At 48.5% G+C, this 20,486-nt stretch overlaps 1 protein-coding gene across 2 annotated transcripts in view; it reads left to right on the plus strand.

Moving 5' to 3' along the window:
- The first annotated feature begins 19,645 nt into the window (after positions 1-19,645).
- NARS2 (asparaginyl-tRNA synthetase 2, mitochondrial) overlaps positions 19,646-20,486 on the plus strand; it is a 52,524-nt gene continuing 51,683 nt past the window's right edge. For both annotated transcript variants that reach the window (XM_075050177.1, XM_075050175.1), the window contains exon 1: positions 19,646-19,869. In XM_075050177.1, the coding sequence (XP_074906278.1) occupies positions 19,738-19,869 (132 nt within the window). In that variant the 5' untranslated portion in view covers positions 19,646-19,737. The remainder of the gene's footprint in view (positions 19,870-20,486) is intronic.

Genomic DNA, 20,486 nt, shown 5'->3' on the forward strand with positions numbered 1-20,486 from the left:
GCAACCATGCCCACATCTACAAGCCGAAGCTGTGGCCATCTTAGGCTCTTCCATGAAGTTGTGTAAAACACTTTCCCACTTTCTCCTGGGCATTAAAAGAAAGACAGGGAACAACTGAACAAGAAAAAGCTATTTCCCCTCTCCTCTGCCTCTTTGGTTTCTGTGGGCCTTAGCCCCACCTCTCTGATTTGCCACCATGTCCCTTAATTCCATTTTTCTCCATAAAAATGTCCACCTGCCTCATAAACCTCTCTTTGCTTCCATGGCCTTATTGGTTTTATTTCTTCACCTATTACTGTGCGCTGGCCCTCTAAGGAGTACATCCTTTTTCTTCCAGGTGTAGACCTTGCTATTATCAGTCCTGGTACGTTCTGCAGGTAATATTGTCCTCTAATTGACTACTGGTGGAAAAGAGCTACTGAGTGTATATTTTGTGATTAGCATTAGCAGAGTGCCCCTGTTTGATTATGTTCAAGTCAGCTTTCATGCCTGGGACAAAGGAGCAATGACATCTGGTGGTTAGACACTGCAGTCAAACCAGAAAGAAAGTTCAGATGGAAATATGGAGTGATTTTCCTATGGGTTTCCTGGGAAATGACCTACCTAGGAATATAGCAGCTTCTCCAAAACTTGGAGTCTTTAAATCATGAGTTGGTGTGTGTTGGTGACATCAGGAAGGTCACCAAAAGTAGATGCAAAAATGAAATCCTGCAAAAAAAATGATCATAAGGCTCCTCATAGCACCTTTGGTGTGGATTCGAGCTGGTCCTCCTGGCTCTGGGTCCCTGGGGCAGATGCTCCAAGCACAGCCCTTACATCTCAGTCTTTCCTCCAGGCATAGCACTCTGCATTCAGCCTCCCCACCTTCCCCCTGACTCCCACCTCACTGAGCCTATCTGCTCCTAGTTTCACTCTTTAGAGGACACAATGATCAGCAAGAGAAAGGAAAAAAAAAAAATTTGGCATGGGAATTTTTTTTTATCTTGTCATGTCACTTTTAGAAAGCACTAGAGATCTACAGTCTTCACAAAATAACTGAAGGCTTTAGAGGATGCTGTCGCCCTGGGCCAGACCTTGTTGGCATTTCAGAGGTCAACCAGCATCTGTGTCTTCAGATTAACTTTCTTGCATGTGACAAAGGATAAACTTATCTTCAGAGCCCTACATCCTCTCACAGCTAGTCACAGGTTCATTTTCTCCATGTGTCCTATCAGGAAGCACACCCCTTCCTCCCATGTAGAATAGGGGAGCAAAACATCCCCAAATTTATGACAGTGATCTCACGTCCAACAGAATAAGAAAAATAAATTTAGGCTACATTAGCAACACTTCTGCAAGAGCAAAATCCTGTGATGAGGGACAACACAGTACTGCCTGTCACATCGCCAAGCAACAAAACTGAACCTCCTTTGAAACATGGCAGGTTAAACTGATTTCTCAAAATAACAAGGTTCTTCACCATATGGAAACCATTTTAGTTCAAGAGACAGCTCTTTCACTAAATGTATTCTTATGGTCTGTTAAACTGGACTCTCAGCCGCATGGGTGTACCTTTCCTATAAATTTGATTTTGGCCCATCTATGTACATTCCTACAAAGAGATCCCAGTCAGTATTATGCTTATTCATGAGATTGTCACATAAAGATTATCTTCACTTTCTTGGGAATAATACAAAGTAAAACCTTTGTCCTTTGTAATTTGGTACATGAGCGTAAAGCAAATGACAAATTAGATGGGCTAAACCCATAGATCCATCCAGTTGCAAAGAGCAATAGTTCCTGATGTCATTCACAGCTCAAGGAAGAACATTTTCTGCCATATCACTCAGCTGGTGCCAGGGACATACATAGTTATATCCACAATTTCTCTGTGACGATCTCTCAGGGATGTGGCAGACTCTTTCCCTGATCAGGGCACTGACTGGCTGACATTTCTCCGACCTTGCAGTGAATGGGCTGTAAGTATAAAATCAACAGATAACACAAAATGGATATTCTACTTCCAAGTTGAACTTATAAATGAAAATTACAATGCTGTGGGTAAGTCAACATAGAAAATGGGGTTCATAACTTGACAAACACACATTCAGATTGGTCACATGAATGTCTTTCTAAGAGATGTGCTACAAACTCAAGCAAAAATTATGAACTTGACACAGACATTAATGGCTGATGTTCTTTGTGCTTTGTTATGCAGAAGGTGGGGCTGTATAATCATAGTGGTGTCTTTAAAATCTATAAATACAGAGCTCCCCTTGTGATTAAATCATCACACACCTCCATGAGGAAAGGGAGTTATTGTCTCCCCTTTATGGAGTGGGAAATTAGGCACAGCTTTACACCAGTCATAATTATCTTTTCCACCTATGGGTTCATAATGGCTCACTGTGTGGAAAAACTCCGCTGTGCGAGTAATTCATGAAAATGACCATGACTCATTTTTAACCTATCCCCATGACAAAAAATAGCCCAAAATGTGTAGTTGTAGATGTGCCCTTTCAGATGTCAGTGGGAAGGTTCCAGAGATGGGGATGGAAAGACAGACGCGGTCCCAGGGTGTTTCCAGCGGGCTGGAGAAAGCAAGAAGATGGTTCTACCTGTGGACCCTTCACCATGATCTGAAGGATGTAGGAGATGGGCTGTCCCCTGAGCCGGGAGGACCACGGGAAGGAGAGAGAGCTCCTGGGCTACAAGCCTCGCAGGTCTCCAGCCCAAGGCGTGCTGAGAGGAGCGGTCTGAACATAAGGAGCTGCCTCTCATCACCAGAGGGAACTGCAAAGGGATTTTGTGCTTCACACAGCCACTTCTAAAGCGGGGAATGCTAGCTATATAATTTGGATTTCGTATGCCAGGCCTTTGCAGAGTCTCTGGATTCTTATCAGAAATGCTTCATAGAAAGAAAGCCTGCGGGGAAGGGCTATTTTGCTTGCTTTTGAATTTTAATAGCAGACTGTTTTGTACTGTTACCAGGCGCCTGGAAAGCATCTCGATTCTCTAGAGAAAAAGGTCCCTGGGAGATGCATTGCATTTGTTTCTTGCGTAATGTTCTGTATAGGGATGGTGGTCTAAAAATGTCAACATGTTCCAGTCCAGGAGTGACCCAAAGTCATTGTAACTGTGTTTGACTTTACCCATGTTAAATGACATTGGTGACTGTAGTGCATTTTTTGTGGGACAGACATGATTATCAGTCCGTTATGGCAAAAAGAAGAGTAGAGAGTTGTTATGGGACAAGAGGTCTTGGGATACCTGGAATAGAGGCCTTGAGTTTCTGTGTTAGATTTGTGATGCAGAGGACTTCAGGCAGGAAGAGAAGAAATCTAGGGAATTACAGTACAAAGTGCTCTGGGCAGGAAGGATTGGGCATTCCCTAACCCTCCTGACCTGGAAAGTCTCAAATGGGAACCTATCTGGGGGCAAGAACAAACCCCCTGAGAACCCTGCTCCCACCTCCTTTTGCTGTGGGAAATATGGTCAGCCTCCAGAGTTTATTTCTCTTTTCTTCTGTGGAGGATCTCAGCACTGTTGCTGGAGGATCTGAATTCGAAGGAACCCAGAGGTTGGTTTCAGCTCTGTGCACAGGTGTCTACCTGCAGGTGTCCACATTAGCCACGTGTATGAGTTCCTGCTGGAGTACATGAAGAGCTAGTCAGGGCACTTGTGGGGTCAGGAGAGCAACTGAGCTGTGCAGATTTAAGTGTCTGCTTCCATACAGGCTGAATTGCTTCCCAGTCTCCATGGGGTGTATTGACTAGATGCTCTATTTAGCTGCCCACGCATATGTGTTCAGTGCATTTGAGATGCTCTGGTCTCCCACCTGGTCTCCAGTTGCTAATCCAGGAGTCCACAAGTGTCTCATAGGTTCTGTGTCAGATTTATCAGCCCTCTTCCAGTTGTCCCAGGTACCCCATGGCCTCTGTATTGCACTAAGTGCTTCCACCTAGGCAATGCAATGAGCCTTAGACCTCCATTGACTTAATGCAAATCATCTCGTAGTGGGCATCTAGTCTAAGCCAGCCTCCTAGGCTTCCTTCAACATCAGTGGAGGGAGTGGTGAGATGCTCAGCCCATCATTCAGTCATACCACTTTCTGTACTGAATCTTCTCCACCACAGCATCCTCTCCACTACGGCCCAGGGTGGTCTCTACCCAGCCCTCACGCAGTCTGTCCATGCTTGTCACCCATCAGACCCAAATGAGTAACCTGTCCCAGGGACTTCTGTCTCATTGTGTGTCGGTGAATGACAGCTCTCATGTTGGAACGTGGCCCCAGGGAGTGAGATAGCTGCTGGGCTTCCAAAATACCATTTCCTTTTCCTACCAGCACCCGCAAAGCAGCAAAAGGCATCAATGCTCGTAGGGTCAGGAGTACAAATAGTGAATATTAACAGTAATATTGTGGTCAAATTCGCCACTGTAATACTGACTCCCAGGTAAGGAGGAAAGTGAGCTGGCCTAGCAAATGGTAAACCTTTGCTTTAACAATTGCAAAGCTTTTTGGTCTCCACTGCACAGCTTTATCTAATTAATCCTCATCTCCCCCACGGAAGATGAGGGGAAAAAAAATATGGACCAGGAAATGGAAGCACAAAAAGGTTAAGTATAATGCTTCAATCCACCTAGAAAATTATGATCAAACTCAGGACTAGATCTCTGGACCACTTGACTCCAGGCCAGTTCCTAATCCAATCTTAGCTGCAAGCCTTTTGCCTCGTGGCACAGGAAAAACTGCACTGCTTCTGGGCTTATGTGAGTTTTGCTGCTAGCTAGAGGACTGCAGCCTCCAGGGTTGTCTAAGCACCTTTTGCCAAAACTGAATTGTAATGTGGCTTATGCAGTTTTGCTTGATTTACTTTGTTCCTTTGATGTGCAAGGATTTAGTGACATGCTTAGCAATACAGTAGCATGAGACACATTGCATAAAATCAAATCACTGCTGGGGCAGATGCTTCCTGATTTAAAAGCTAGATTGGTACCATAGACACGTAGCTGCCTAGCTGCGGGCTGTTTCTCCTGAGATTCAGCCTGTGGGGGCTTCTCAGGACCCCTTTTAGTCCCAAAACTGCAGTAACAAGGCTTAGAAGTCATCCTTTGAACCTCAAGGTAAAGGTTTTAGGTCAGCAGTAGCTGATCTATAACATTCAGGCTGCACCAGTGTCTCTAAAGGTCTGCTTTCAGCTCTGATTCATCAGCAAGCATCACCCTTCTCCCTTCCCCTTGCCACTCTGCCAGCTGTGGACATGGCCAGGGTGACCTAGATACTTGTCACCTCCAGGCTGGATTTTACCTTGATTCACAGTTTCCAAAACAGGACATGAAACAGATGGACAGATCCTAGCTGGTTCACATAAGAACTGCTTCATGCTCTGGGACATGTCAAGCGACGTTCAAGGTCCTCTGCTGGGGATGGGCCAGCTCCCAAACACAGCCAGGCTCTCCCCGTGATCCATCAGCCTCCACTGGAGCCATGTCTCCTAGGAACAGGGCAGCTCCCAAATCTGAGGATGAAGCATGTGACATCGGGGAAAAAGTGTAATCGGTGACTTCAGTGGGAATGAGGTATCTGCATTGTTGGTTTTGAGTATTCTACCTACCTATAGCTGCAGGAGCTTAAATACCTTTCTTAGTCTGTCTATGCCATCCCCTCCTCTCCTCTTCCCTCCTGTCTACCCTACCCTACCCTGACCTATTCCATGGGATTCAGGTGGACACACACTGGGCTGCTCAGGACACACAGCAAGCAATCTCTGAGCTTCTCCTTCCCAGGGATGGGTTTCATCTCACCTGAGTGTCAGCAATTAGTCTAAAAGTGACCCATCTAAGCTTTCCCTTCATGGTCAACAGAGAGACACAAGCTTCTCTTGACACCTCCTAACTCCTGTTTTAGGTATACATCTTAGGAAGAGCAGAACCATTTGGGGGAGTTATCTACCCAGCTGTTTTGTTATACAGGGATCCTATCCTGCCAGCTCAGTTTGACTGCCTAATATTTAGATGACTACAATGAACTGGGAGGCATCATTCCCTAGAAACCTCCATCTCCACCATCAGAAACAACTAGAGTGTGACACCAAAGAAAAAATATCATCTTCTCTCCTTCATCCAGCTGTGGGCTGGAGACAAGAGTGTTCAGAAATGAAAATGCTGACTGTTTGAGTTTTCCATCATAATGCACTACAACAGCTCTTTAGGGCTGTGATCGTGCATGGTTCAAGTCAACAGGAGCAGAGGGCCAAGGACGGATCATAAAGAGCTACCAGTATCTGTAGGTTATCGCTACCTTTGAGAGTAAATATTATACTGCAGGAAAAACAAAGGCAACAACCACAATCTATAGGAAACAACGTGGAATCTTCTTCTAGTCACTGACAAGAAGCTTGAAATATGTTTTCTAGTTTTGCAATATCTGAAAGATTCAAATGGTCTCAGTATCTCCTCTGCTCTGGTTTTGACAAGGACAAAATCCTGGACCATGCCCAAGAGCTGCAGGCACCGAAGATTGCTGTGGGGGATTTAGGTTTGAGAATTTTGTAATGAAAATCCTCCTTGTGAAATATTGTCCCAGAATCTCCTATGAAGCTATGAATAAATCACACAGAATGTCTCCTAAAGTGTCCTGGCCTCTCCTAAGAGCATAGATCATATCCTCCCCACAGAATACCTTTGTACAGATCAGAGACCTGGTTCAGTTAATCATCAGACAAGGTCCATGCACTCATGCAGAGCTCTCTGCTAGAATCAGCCCCCTTCACAGCATCCCAGGTAGAGAAATCACCTATTTGACTGACTCATGTCAAAACCCCCAGCCTTTTCCTTGTTATCTGCACCTGGTAAGGGTATTCCTGATAACAGAATCATTCATAACTAAAGAATTCTTTTTAAAAAATTCCCCGTTCCACCCCTTATCTAACCCTCTCAATTATCTGGCCTATATTCCACCGAGGAGAAGTAATTACTGCACACACTAAAATCCATCCATCCATCCTGCCTAAAGTATTTATGCCCATATTTAGGTGCCAATTCCCAATTATCACAGAAATCCTCCTCCCAGGAGCCACCGATTCCTCGGGAGCTCAGCTCTGTGTCTGCGGGTGTTGTATAGGAGCCGGCTGTACTGGGCTGGAGGGTGTTCCAGTTGCCTGTAGCTGTGAGCACTCCTGTTGGATTAAATGAGGGATAGCGTCCATTTTTGGAGAGCACAAGCCTAGTTTAAAACAAACAGCATCGAGTAGGTGTGAGAGAAATTCTTAAAAATAGGATGGGGACGATGGAGGTGATGAAGCAGGAAAATGCACACAAGTAGCTCCACACAAAAGGTGGAAGTTTGACTTAAATATTGTATTTGTACATCATCTGCCAGACAAATAAGTAGATAAACTTGTTAAAAGTCATCAGGATGATTTGGGACACCCAGCAGGCTGTCCCAGCCATGAAGTGCCTGGTACAGAAGCTGTACCTGCCCTGGGTTCCGAGCAGTCCTTGGCGTGATGTTATGAGACCTCTGCTGTCATCTAGTGACAAAAGGGAAGAAGTAGCCGGAAAAAAAAAAAGGAAAATCTTGGGATGAAAGAAATGCCCGTGCAGGTTGTGATGGGGAAGCAGAAAACTGTATGTTTTGAACACCTGGAGCTCACTAGCAGCAGTGAGTTCTCACCTGTACACGCAGAGATGGTTTTTAAGATATTTCCCCCCTGCATTGCAGGATTGCTGTAACTCCTCAAGCATTGCCTACAGTCAACATACCTCAGACGGGTACATCTCTCCTAACCGCGGAGGCTTCGCCACCTGAGATTGCCATCACAGACCCTCCCGTGAGCACGCACCTAGGCTATTTTAGATGTCTACTTCAGGATGGGACATCTTGCTCCCTAGAGGAGCTTATTTGTCTCCATCAGCTATAGAGGGAATGTGAACAACAGCTCAGATGTAGACACCTGCATGGCATCACTCTAGAGTTAGGTGAGATGGCGGCTGTCCCTTAACTGGAAGGTGACACTCACCCAGAGAACAGGTCAGAATTTCTCCTGAAACGTTGTTATCCCTATCCTCATTTTTGCTGATTTTGCAGGGGAAAAACTCAAACTGGCCATCCCACAGAGCAGCTGAACACGAGGTGGCTTCTTCCTTCACATGGAGCAAGGAGCTCCTCCAGCCTTTCAGGGATATGTCCTGTATGGGGACATGTCCCCTATGGGGACACGGTGGAGGCAGCAAAGAGCATCACTGGCAGCTGGGAGAGGTTGAAGGCAGCAGAAACGATCTGGAGTGAAATGAGGCATGACAAAAACAAGAGCTGATGGTGCGTGCACAGAACGAGACATCAGAAGGTCGGAGTTCAAATCCCATGCGTGACCTTGACCTTTTGTGTGATTTAGGACAAGTTGTCTCACCAGTGTAGCCCAGTAGCACAGCAGAATCCTGGTTTCCCATGGGAACTATCCAAAGGCATTAAAGCTTGGTGGCATAAAACACGTCAGAGGTGCTGGGCCCAGTAGCCTGCAGATACTCCAATTTCAAAGAAAATTCAGGTTTCACCGACAAAGAGCCGGTTTCCTCCCCCTACTTTTTAAATACTATGGGTGCATAGTGGTTAGAAAGGCTTAGTTCTTCTCTTGTCAGCAGGGCTGAAGCAACTGAATCTGAATTTTGCCTTTGTTTGCCTTTCCCCCACAGTACTCTTCAGCCGTGTTGCAAAAGTGGGTATGAAACACTACCAACGCTGTCCTGCTCTGCTGGTAACAGGCTCTCGGTTCCTTCTGTATCTCTATGAATCAGTCCATTAGGTTCACAGACATGCCAAAGGATATTTCAGAGATTTCCTTTTAAGTCTTGAAAATAAAATATTAAGTACAATCAATCATTTCTTGTGACAGCTTCTTTGTCCATGAACTATTTCCATTCATTAGAAACCATCTATTTAAAGGCCACAGTGCATGGGAGGGGGTATGTATTAAAAAAAAAAAAAAAGCCACTTCTTGATTCTAACACTGAAGCACGGTCTAATTTCTTTTGTTTTCCTGCTAGAGTCACATACTTGAGGTATAGCCATCCCTTGAATAAGTCAGGAACATTATGGATGCTCAACAAGGTCCCAGCATCTAGGGCACCATGCTAAGGGCAGAGACTCAGCTTTCACAGCAGGTAATTTTTTGGTCACACAATTGGCAAGCGAAGCTCGACAACAAGCCCTGAAATGATTGAGAAATGCCTTTCTATGCCTGCTGAGGTCCCGATGTGAGCTCTGAAAGGATGAGTTCATGCCAGGAGCTTAAACCTCAGGGGGTCTGAAGAGCACGAAGCTCCTCAAGACCAGCCAATGCTGGGGACCACATTGGGCATCACCAGCAACACAGGTTCATGCATCCAAACAAATTCCTTCTGCTACCCCAGAAAGTAGCAGAAAATCAGCTGCCGTGTCTGTATTTTCAGAACAAGTGGGATATTTCTGAGCAGGATTAAGGGCTTTTACGTTGTCCCACCAGTAAAGGCAAGTTGAGAGTGAGGGCAAGGCCAAGGTCTCAGCTTGCCCTGTTATTTACTCTCCTCCACAGCAAGGAGCCACAACATTTCTTTGCTGAGAAGGGGTTTTCTTACAGCCAAAGGGATGCTGCGAGAGTCGGCAATGAACCCTACATCACCTTGGAAGGTACTGTCCCAACCCCAAATGGTTAACATATGCACGGAGAAGTGGAAAGACACGTTAAACAAAAGCAACTTTTCGCAGCAGCGCATGATACAAGCAGCTCACCTCAGGTAAATATGCCACAGATGAATAATAAAAAGTGCCCCGGTTGCTTGAAGCAGAGGCTGTCATGGAAACCCTGGCAGCGAGCGGGATCATTTAGGGGAATCGCTTAGAAGTGACAGAAAAAAGGGCATCGTTTCTTGGGAGGCAGCAGGATTCAGAAATTAAACTCGCTGAGCAAGGCTTAAGTTTGGGCTTGGGAACTCTTCAGCATGTTGCCCTTCCAACTTGGGACATGTAACAATCTGTCAGTGCCTTCCCTGCAAACTATGGTGGATTTTCCCATTAGACCTGTTGAAAGGGTATAAGACCTTTAGGACAATAAACATCCCTGTGTGTTAGTACTTAGGCTACACGGGGGAGACACGCTGTAACCAGAAAAAAAGGTTGCTGTGGATATCCACCATGAGATCTGGGAGCAGAGCATGAAGGAAAAGTGGTGGAAGGGCTTGGCGCTCACCACCCTCCCTCCAAAATGTGGTCCAGAAGGCCACAGCCGGTGCTGCATCCTCTCCAGGCCAGCATCCCTCAGTCCTGAAGGCTCAGGGCAGCTCCATGCTCTCCATTTGATCTGAATTAACACTAACCCCCTTTTTCCAAACCTAGTTTTATCCCCTCCTCGTTGAAAGATTGCAAATCAGGACGCTCATTTTGCTCTGCCAGCTCACCGGCACGCAAGCACCTTCCTCCTGGCACTCGGTGCTGGGGTTTATGTCTTAATTGGCATCACCCAAACCACTCCAGCATGAGGGTAGACAACCCAATAAACACAAGAATCTGCCCTCCCTTTGGTGCCTTTTCCACCGCGCTTCCCCTTCCAGGCAGCCTGAGCTGTTTTATCACTTTCTCGAAAGGAAAGCGCTGCCGAGTCCCCAAACCTCACAGCAGCAGGGCGCTGGAGATAAGGCAGGGAAAATATTTCACTCGCAAGGAAACTGTGCTCATCTCGCGCTAACGTCCCCATCCTCTGGAATCCAAGGCAATAATTACAGCAATTTGTAGATAATTATTTGTTAATTAAAAACAGGCTTGCTGGGTACAGTTACCAATTTCCTCCACCCGCTGCATAGGGCTGCGCAAGGAGACACTGGGGGATTGCCGGTTTCGTAAAATCGTTTGCTTGTTCAGTTCAGAAAAAAAAGCCCCCGGTGGGTCTTCTCCCCCCTCTCCTCACATCCTGGCAGGTCTGATTCATTTTCCTAAGACATCCCGGAGAGATCCGTGCCTGGCTTTCCCTTGGAGATTTCCAATGAAGGTGACTGCTGCATGCCCCCACTGCAGCCTGTTTCCCCAGCTAATTTAATGACCCCGTGCTCACGCGGACTCATTTGCAACCACATTTGAATTAGTAGCTCCTAAAGAAGGAGTCGTGACCTCAAGTTGAGGTCATGAGCCTGAGAGAAGCTCACCTCCATCCCGTGTTTATATTAGTAGCAATAAATAAAAAGTGTGTAGATGGAGTTACTGCTGGTAGCAAACTGAAGCCACTGGCTTAAATAGTGCTGTTGAGGGCGATTATTCTGCCCCAGGCTGAGTAGTCCGTGGTTCTTGGTAGCTTCCCAAGCATATTTTTTATGCCAGCTGTGAGAAGAAGCAATGACAGGATTTCAGCTGTCCTCCACTAAATACTGCATCCACAAGGAGTGTGTCTCAGAATGACGGTCTTCATGATGTGCCAGGATTTTGGATCTTGTGAGTCTTCTGTCTGTTTCTCCTGTGGAGCACACCTTCTCCTGGGCCCACCACAATCCACCAAGCCACCAACCTGCTCCAGGGTACCGCACATCTCCAGAACCAGGAGGAATTATTTAGGCCTGGAAAAAGGAATGTCACATTGCTCCTGATCTACTGCTGAATTGAGCTGGCTCTAGGTTTGTGGTGGGTTGACCTTGGCTGGACACCAGGTGCCCACCAAAGGTGCTCTATCACTCCCCTTCTCAGCTGGACATGGGAGAGAAAATATAATGAAAGGCTCATGGGTCGAGATAAGGACAGGGAGAGATCATTTGCCATCACAGGCAAAACAGACTTGACTTGGGGAAAAATTACTTTAATTTATTACCAATCAAATCAGAGTAGGGTAATGAGAAATAAAAAAAACCCTAAATCTTAAAACACCTTCCCCCACCTCTCCCTTCTTCCCGGGCTTAACTTTTTACTCCCAATTTTCTCTCCCTCCTCCCCCCCCAGCAGTGCAGGGGGACAGGGAATGGGGGTTTGGGTCAGTTCATCACACGTTGTTTCTGCTGCTCCTTCCTCCTCAGGGGGAGGAGGACTCCTCACTTGTCCCCTGCTCCACCGTGGGGTCCCTCCCACGGGAGACAGTTCCTTCATGAACTTCTCCAATGTGGGTCCTTCCCAGGGGCTGCAGTTCCTCACAAACTGCTCCAGTGTGGGTCCCTTCCACGGGCTGCAGTCCTTCAGGCACAGACTGCTCCAGTGTGGGTCCCCTGCGGGGTCACAAGTCCTGCCAGAAATCCTGCTCCAGCGTGGGCTCCTCTCTCCATGGGTCCACAGGTCCTGCCAGGAGCCTGCTCCAGCGCGGGCTTCCCACGGGGTCCCAGCCTCCTTCGGGCATCCCCCTGCTCCGGCATGGGGTCCTCCCCGGGCTGCAGGTGGAGATCTGCTCCCCCGTGGACTTCCCTGGGCTGCAGGGGGACAGCCTGCCTCACCAGGGTCTTCATCACGGGCTGCAGGGGAATCTCTGCTCTGGCGCCCGGAGCACCTCCTCCCCTTCTTCTGCACTGACCTGGGGGTCTGCAGGGCTGTTACTCTCACATATTCTCACTCCTCTCTCCCATCGCTGTTGCACAGCTGTTCTTCTCCCTTCTTAAATATATTATCCCGGAGTCCATCGGATGTAGGGGAAGCTTCTAGGAGCTTCTCACAGAAGCCCCCCCTGTAGCCCCCCCCCGCTACCAAAACCTTGCCACCCAAACCCAACACAGGGTGGTCACTTCAGATGTCCCTTCTTCTGTGGCACTGAGAAAACAGCTCATGGAGATTTAAGAGTTGACTCTGTGGGTTGTACACCACAATAGTACCAGTAGCACCAGTACAAACCCTCACAGAAAAGCAAGTCCATGGGGAAGTGTGGTGAGAAGAGAAAGTGAGCAGCCTCCTCCTCCTCCTCCTGGTTGTAGCAGAGCAGCTCGGAGCCATGGTGACAAGGAGGGGAGCAAGGAATAACATGGCCATTTTGTCATCATGTGCCCAGAAGCAGATTGTTCCCATCCCCCTTAGCAAAACAGTGGTGTCGATGAGAACAAACCAGTGATAATGGGGAGGGGAAACAAATTAGACTGTCAATATCCTCTTCACGGAAATAATCTCCCAGGTTGTTAGTCACACAGGACTGGCTTCGCCCCTCTAATTTTCTCCTGTATGTGGGCTTTCGTGTTCCTCTCATCACCTTAGCGGCTGAGTGCCTGCACCATGTGCAGAGGAATCACAATTAAGCAAAGTGGCTGGATGTCATGATATATGGGACTGCGTCTCTGCTTCAGCAGCACAGAAAGCTAGCAAAGAGCTGAGATTAAACACCAGGTTAATTAGTACATTTAATTAGCTCTCAGTTATTAAATCCTTTCAGACCCTTAGATAAATAGCTCAAAGTACAAAACATTCCTTAGAAATACTATTATTTATTGACCTCTTCTCTCTCCAGGTGGGTGCAGGGCTGGAAAGCTCTAGCTTTCCTCCTGCAGCTTCATGCAGGAGTAGACTCCGTCCTAGCCTCAATAGCCCGGTGTCAGTCCCTGAGATTATCCTTGAATTTGCAAGCCTGCCAATTTGCAAATTCACAGTTCTTCTGAGAGGGGAAGAGGCAGTACCCTGCTAACGTGGGCAATAGTAGGAGGAAAGGGAACAGTGTTGGAAAAAAGCAGGGAGCGACAGCTCCTCTTAACTCCGAGAGACAGAAACAGATTCACAGTTTGCTGTGGACTTAGTCACCCAGTAGTGTGTCCCTTTCCGTGTTGCCTTCCTCTGTGGCTGCAGCAGACAGGCATGGCAGCCCTATGGGATAAAAGAGCAGAAATGGGTCAGGGAACTTCTCACACGGTCTTTGGAGCACTGCCAGTCACCGTGCCAGCCAGGCTGAGGAGTAGGAAAAGCTCCTCCAAGCTCCTGTTAGCAGAGCCTCCCGCATTCACCACCCCTGAATGATTTTCCTGTGGTTTCCATGTTCATCCTAACAGTGGGTGGATGCATCTCTGCTCTGAGTTCCTGGAGCAGCTACCAGCCTTCTCCTTCTCCCCATCATCTCCAAGTGCATGGTGGTCCCGCGCTAACCCACCGCACAGAGCTGCTAAGACCCATGGGGTCAGCTGAGCTTCAGAGAGCCCACGGCAGCCCTGCCAGAGGCTGTTCTGGTAGGGGATTTATTTACGGCAGGGGAATCCAGTTTCTGAGATGACCTTGGAGACCTGCCCAAAGCATTTATAACTTGGATAATGCAGGGCCCTGAACAACACAGGTGCAACAAGCTCAGGCTCTAGGCAGGCTGGAGAACTGTTTCCTATAGTCAAATCTGTAAGCAGTTCTCATTGTAGTTCACTGGAAAAATGATGTTTGGGTCTAAGGAAAGGGGTTTCAGCATTTTCAACACCAAGCCTTCCCTTCCCTAGTTGTGATGGTGGGCAAGGAATTCAGGTCCTCCTGATGGTGGTGACCTAAAGCCATAGGCTGAGAATTGATGGGAGCAAAGGGTTACATTGGATGTGGTTTGCTTAAGGGAGTTTGCTTAGGAACAAATAACAGTACAGGATTAAGCTGAGGGATATTCCTCATTGTACCATGGAAAATATCACACAACAATCACTTATCCAGTACTTGTTTGTGATTCTAATAATCTTAAATTATTAGAAAGGAAAAAGCAAAGGCTGGGATAGGATACTGTTACTCAGCAAACCAACAGTTTGAGAACAAGAATGCAGCTTTCTGGAAGATAATGTTCTCCCTTTTTCCCCCTGCGCAATTTCAAAAGAAAGGTATTTAATCCTTCTATAAATAAGTATGAATGTATTTGCTTCTAGAGTCTACAAAATATGTCTGCAACAAAGCAATGTGGAAACATTTGGGAATGAAGTAGCTAATTTGATACTCATAAGAAACCATAACCATAGCCTAGGACTGTATCTCAGAGGACTGGGCTGACCTTTCAGCGGCTGATGATAGTTCTAAAATGGCTTCTCATCACTGAAAGCCCAATCTAACATCAGTTAAAATAAATTAAAAGCTATCACTGGCTTCTGCGGATATTGGATTAGACCATATAAAACCCACTTGAATGCTGGGAACCCAAGGAAATTATCATGGTAAATCTAAATTCTAGTGAAGCCTTACAGGCTTTAAAATATCCCTCTGCAGCCCCATTAAGAATGGGTTTCTACTTAGCTCATGAATAATTCACCCTTCTTTTTCTTCTGATAGATGACAAGTACCACCACGATGAAGCCTAAGCCCAGAACAAAGCCCAGAGTTCCAGTCACCTTCTTGCTCACAGCAGATCCAGAGCCTGTTTCTGTTGGAAGAGCAGTCCAGAGAGTAAAAGCCCAGGCTGGACCTTGCTTTCCCCCAAAATATCTTTCCTAGTTTCCTGTTGTCCCCGTAGAGCTAGAAGCGACTCTCCTCAAGACTTTCCGATCTCCCCATTTCCAGTCACTTACCCCGGGCCACGGTGATGGCCACTGGCAGGCTGACATGCTCCACCTGGTCTGGTGAGGCTGCACCTCGAGTCCTGTGTTCAGTTTTGGGCCCCTCGCTACAAGAAAGACATTGAGGGGCTGGAGCGTGTCCAGAGAAGGGCAACGAAGCTGGTGAAGGGTCTGGAGCACAAGTCCTATGAGGAGCGGCTGAGGGAACTGGGGTTGTTCAGCCTGGAGAGAAGGAGGCTGAGGGGAGACCTTATTGCTCTCTACAACTACCTGAAAGGAGGTTATAGCAAGGTGGGTGTTAGTCTCTTCTGTCAGGTGGCTGGAGATAGGACGAGAGCTCTGGGAATACAGTAACCCCTGTCTGTCCCCTTGCCATCTTAAAAAAAAATGCTGGAGGCTGTGCCTGTCAGCACACGAACACTGTCTGCAGTCCAGGAGCCTGGAACGTCTCACAGCAATGTAAGTCTTGGCAGCATCAGCCCCAGGTGAGGAACTCCGCAAAAGGGAGTATGGAGCGGATCAGGGTATATGGAGCAGCAGCTGATGTAGAGCTGAGCTCCAAGGGCAGAAAAGCCATCAGAGAGACCATCAGCTTTGCGCTCTGCTAGTCCTTCATCGTCATTTTCTTCTGGGGACTGATGGACCAAATTCCTGCCCTCTCCAGTGATACCATTTGGTCTTTAGAAGGAAGGATATTCAGCTGGATGGGAAAAGTTCAAGTCCAGTCCTAGGAATTTGAGGCCAGACCTTCCTGTGTTACCCCCTTCCCTCCAAAGGCCCACAGCTGGCCCTGGAGCAGATAGGTCTGAGGGGAAGGACCTTACCCCTTCCCTGGTGTATTTAGATACTGTCATTGGTGTTACTCCCTATTTATTCCTTTAATTAATTGTTTATCTGGCATGGAGAGGATTTTATGAGTCAAATAACCCTGGAAAAAAATATTCTGGGCAGTATGGGCCAAACAAGAGTGGAAAAACCTATAGCAGAGAGCAATAATAAATGCACCATCTGTGACTGGGCAGAGAGAACACGTAACGTGCACTGAACAGTCATTACACACTCGTTTAATTCTCACATTAAGCCAGGAGTTCCCTGAACGATAGAGCTCTAATTTCCTACCAATTTACATCCTGTATCTCTGCCTGACACTGCAGCAGCACCAGCTCCTTCCCGCACTGTAATTCTCTAAGAAACCACATCATAACGCTGCACCAACATACAGCAAAGCTCAATGCTGGCCCTTACAGGAGGGGATGGTGACTGGCATTAAAACGAAACTAATTTTGCTCACTCAGGAGCACCAAGACGTGTGTGTCCCTGTGTTTCCACCCAGCACTGAGGCAGTAACCTGCATACGTCCAGGCGGTCTGCCTGATTGCTTGCAGCAGCACGGAGGACAGACGTTGGACAAGTTGTCCTCGTTGGCTGAGGATGCACTTCTAGCCCCCTCCCTGAGGTGTCCTGTCCTTCCTCTGAATGTCTTTCTCATCCACCCAGTTATGCCCATGCCCCTGCTCTGCAGCTCTAATTCCTCAGGACGGCCTTTCAAGGCAGCTCGGAGCTGAGGTCTAGACTGAGAGCCACGGGTGGGGACATCGGCTTACTGGGAGCAAAGGCAGAGGTGAAGGAAGGCCCTGGCAAGCAGCATGGGGACTTTGAGGACAAGAAGCTTTTCATGCACAGATAAAAAGCACCACGGGGGGAAGTCGAAACCAGGCATCTACAAAGCTTTCCTCTTTCCCATGAGCCCAGCTTGTTTCTTTTAAATGAGGTCTCTGGCCAGCAATTCTTTTCTGACCTGAGACTTTGCAGCAAGGCAGGGATTTGTCTCCCTATAAGCGGTGTCACTACCAAAGCTGCCTCCCAGCACCTCCTGGCCCTGGGGCATCACACTGCTGCTGTCTCTTGTTTCACCCACCATACTCCAAAGATCAACGTACAGGAATGAGACAACCTCTGACGACAGCACAGCAGACATGTTCAGCCACTGCCTTCGTGCAGTGTGACTGCGCAGAAGGGGGACGCACATGGACCAGGCAAAGGGCAGAGTAGAACAGCAAAGTCCGCGCTGCATGGGGAAGTGGCACTGACTTTACCCCTTTTTATAGAATTGTAGAGTTGTTTGGGTTGGAAGGGACCTTTAAAGATCATCTAGTCCAATCCCCCTGTTATGGGACATCTTTCACTAGACCAGGTTGCTCCAAGCCCCATCCAACCTGACCTTGAACACTGCCAGGGATGGGGCAGCCACAGCCTCTCTGGGCAACCTGTGCCAGTGCCTCACCACCCTCACCATAAAAACTGTCTTCCTTATGCCCAATCTAAATCTACGCTCTTACAGTTTAATACTGTTGTCCCTTAACCTGTCTACAGGCCTTAGTAAAAAGTCTCTCTCTGTCTTTCTTATAAGCCCCCTTTAAGTATTGAAAGGCCGCAATAAGGTGCCCCCAGAGCCACCTTCTCTCCAGGCTGAACAACCCCAACTCTCTCAGCCTGTCCTCATAGCAGAGGTGTTCCAGCCCTCTGGTCATTTTTGTGTCCCTCCTCTGGACCTGCTCCAGCAGGTCCCTGTCTCTCCTGTGCTGAGGACCCCAGAGCTGGACACAGAACTGCAGGTGGGGTCTCACCAGAGCGGAGCAGAGAGGGAGAATCCCCTCCCTCGACCTGCTGGCCACGCTTCTTCTGATGCAGCCCAGGACACGGTTGGCTTTCTGGGCTGCAAGCGCACATTGCTGGGTCGTGTCCAATGTTTTGCCCACTAATATCCCCAAGTCCTTCTCCGCAGGGCTGGAGACGCTCGCCTTCTTGACGGCTGCTTCTCACCTGCCACTCAGAGAAGCTGGAAGAGGCTGAGGGTCACGAGGCTGAAAAAGGGACAGGAGAAGGGTCTTGTCCCCCAGCAAGGCTTGCAGAGCAGAACCAAGTCCTGGGTCCCCAATTAGGAAAAGCACGGACCAACACCGGGCTTATCCCCCCCCAGAGAGAGACCCAGGAGGACAGGAGAGCGGCAGACGGTCCGTTGAAATCCACAGCACCCCGTCCCCAGGCCACGCTGCCGCTGAGGAGGGCGGCCTCTCCCCTCACACTGCTCCCAAAAGCGCTCCCCGGGCCGGGTGAGGAGCAGGGCTGCAGCCTGGCCTGGCTGAGAGCCCAGCCGCCATCGCATTTTCCCCCCCAGGGGCTTCGGCCCATCCTGTCCCCAGCCCCCTTCACGCAATGGAGCCCAGCTGGGGGTCCTGAGGCTGAAGAGGCAGCCACAGCGCAGCCAAGGTCCCAAAAAGCAGCAGGATCCCGTTACCCCCCCCCCCCCGCCACGGAGATCCCGTCCCCCCCGTGCTGATAGCATATGTCTGTACATTTCATGTGGTTTGTTCAAACTTTTATGGTTTTAGTATTTTGTACCTTCTGTGAAAACTGGTTTGCTGCTAGGTGACTGTGCAAGTGAGATTTGATAAATGATATATATATATATTAACACTATGGTTGAAACAATGGACAAAGGGTAACCGGGGAGATAATTACCAAGTCTAGTCAAGTGATTAACTAGTAATTATTCATAAGTTTTGCAGTTCTTTGCTCTTATGACTAGGTGTTCCTGTATGCCAGATGAGAACAATGTTGAGACTGAACACATGTGATTGAAACTGCGTTAAAGCTTCAAGATCAAAGACCAAGGACAAGAATAAAGACTTCAAGGACAGCCAGCAGGAACTTCAAATGGGTCGGTGGTCATAAAAGCAGCCCTTTGCCTCAAACGGATCCTTTATTGCGCATGATCGGATGAAGGCAGTACTATGATAATCAGTTGCAATGATTTTTATGTATATGTACACTAATCTGATTAATATGCAATTAGTTATTCTATATAACCTGTTTGTGCTAAAGCTGTGGCATGCATGCTAGGTGGAATTATCCCCCGTGCATCCAGCGCTGCAATAAAGAATGCCTGCTTTCTAAAACTCCACAACGAGTCTTAGAGAGCTTCTTCGACTAGCTTTTCAGCGGCCTGCTTGTCGCCATAAACCCACCCCGGCCGCCGCCTCCCTCCACACCTCACGGCCGCGAACTACATTTCCCAGCGGCCCCCGCGCCCAGGGCGGCCGGAAAAGGCTACCCTTCGGGGAGGGAGGGGCCTGGGCGGTTTTCCGTTCCGATTGGCTCGCTGGGGCAGCCCCTCCGGGCGGCCATTGGATGAGGCGGTCACGTGAGGCGGCGGGAGGCGCGTCGCCTGACGGGAGTCGCGTCGCCTCACGGGAGGCGTGTGGAGAGCGGGCCGGCAGCGGAGCGGGATGAGGCCTGGCCGCTGAAGGGAGCAGGCCCGTTAGGCCTCCGCCAATGCTGGGGCCACGGCGGGGATGGCAGGCCCTCCGCCGCTGCGTCTCCTTGCCTCGGGCGCAGCGGGAGGTGCGGCTGCGGGTCCGGGAGGCGCTGGGGGCCCGGGAACCGGCTGGCGAGGTTAAAGTGCAGGTGTGTGGCCGGGAGGTGGGGGTGTGCCTGGGAAGGAGCCCACCCAGAGCCTTAACGGAAGGGAGAGGAGCTGGAGTGGCGTGGCCCGCGCCGGTTTCACTGCCTGTGCTTCAGGGAGAAAAGCTAAAACCTCTGCAGCACGTTTTACTAAAGGGACGGGTCTCCTTTACAGTCTCTGGAGCCAGCTCTGGCTGTATTTATTCAGTTTGCCGTTGTTCGATCAGATAAAACGTTTTGAAGATACTTGGCACGTGCAGGGAAAGGCTGTTGCTGTGATGGGTTGTACTGAAACATGCTCTTTACGGTTTTGGTTTTGTGGCCCATTTGGTTTGGGAGAGTGAAGCACTGCCTCTGTGCTGATGTTTTTAAAGCTTTGCTCTAGGTCTTGTTCCACATCTAGGTTTATAGCAGCATCGGGTGGAGCTAACAATAACAGTTTTATTGATGTTCGTGTCCAGCTTCTGTTGTGAACCAAGGCAGACTGAGATAAATGGACTTTTTAGCAATGGCGCTCTTTCCCTTTCCTTAGCACAGGCTTGTGTGTCCCCCTGTTTTCTGGTGTTCCCAGCTGACAGAGCGGTGGTTGCAGATGCATAGTCCCTGTTGTAGTCCAAGGC

This window comes from Buteo buteo, chromosome 18, assembly GCF_964188355.1.
Source record: "Buteo buteo chromosome 18, bButBut1.hap1.1, whole genome shotgun sequence".
Classification (NCBI taxonomy): Eukaryota; Metazoa; Chordata; class Aves; order Accipitriformes; family Accipitridae; genus Buteo; species Buteo buteo.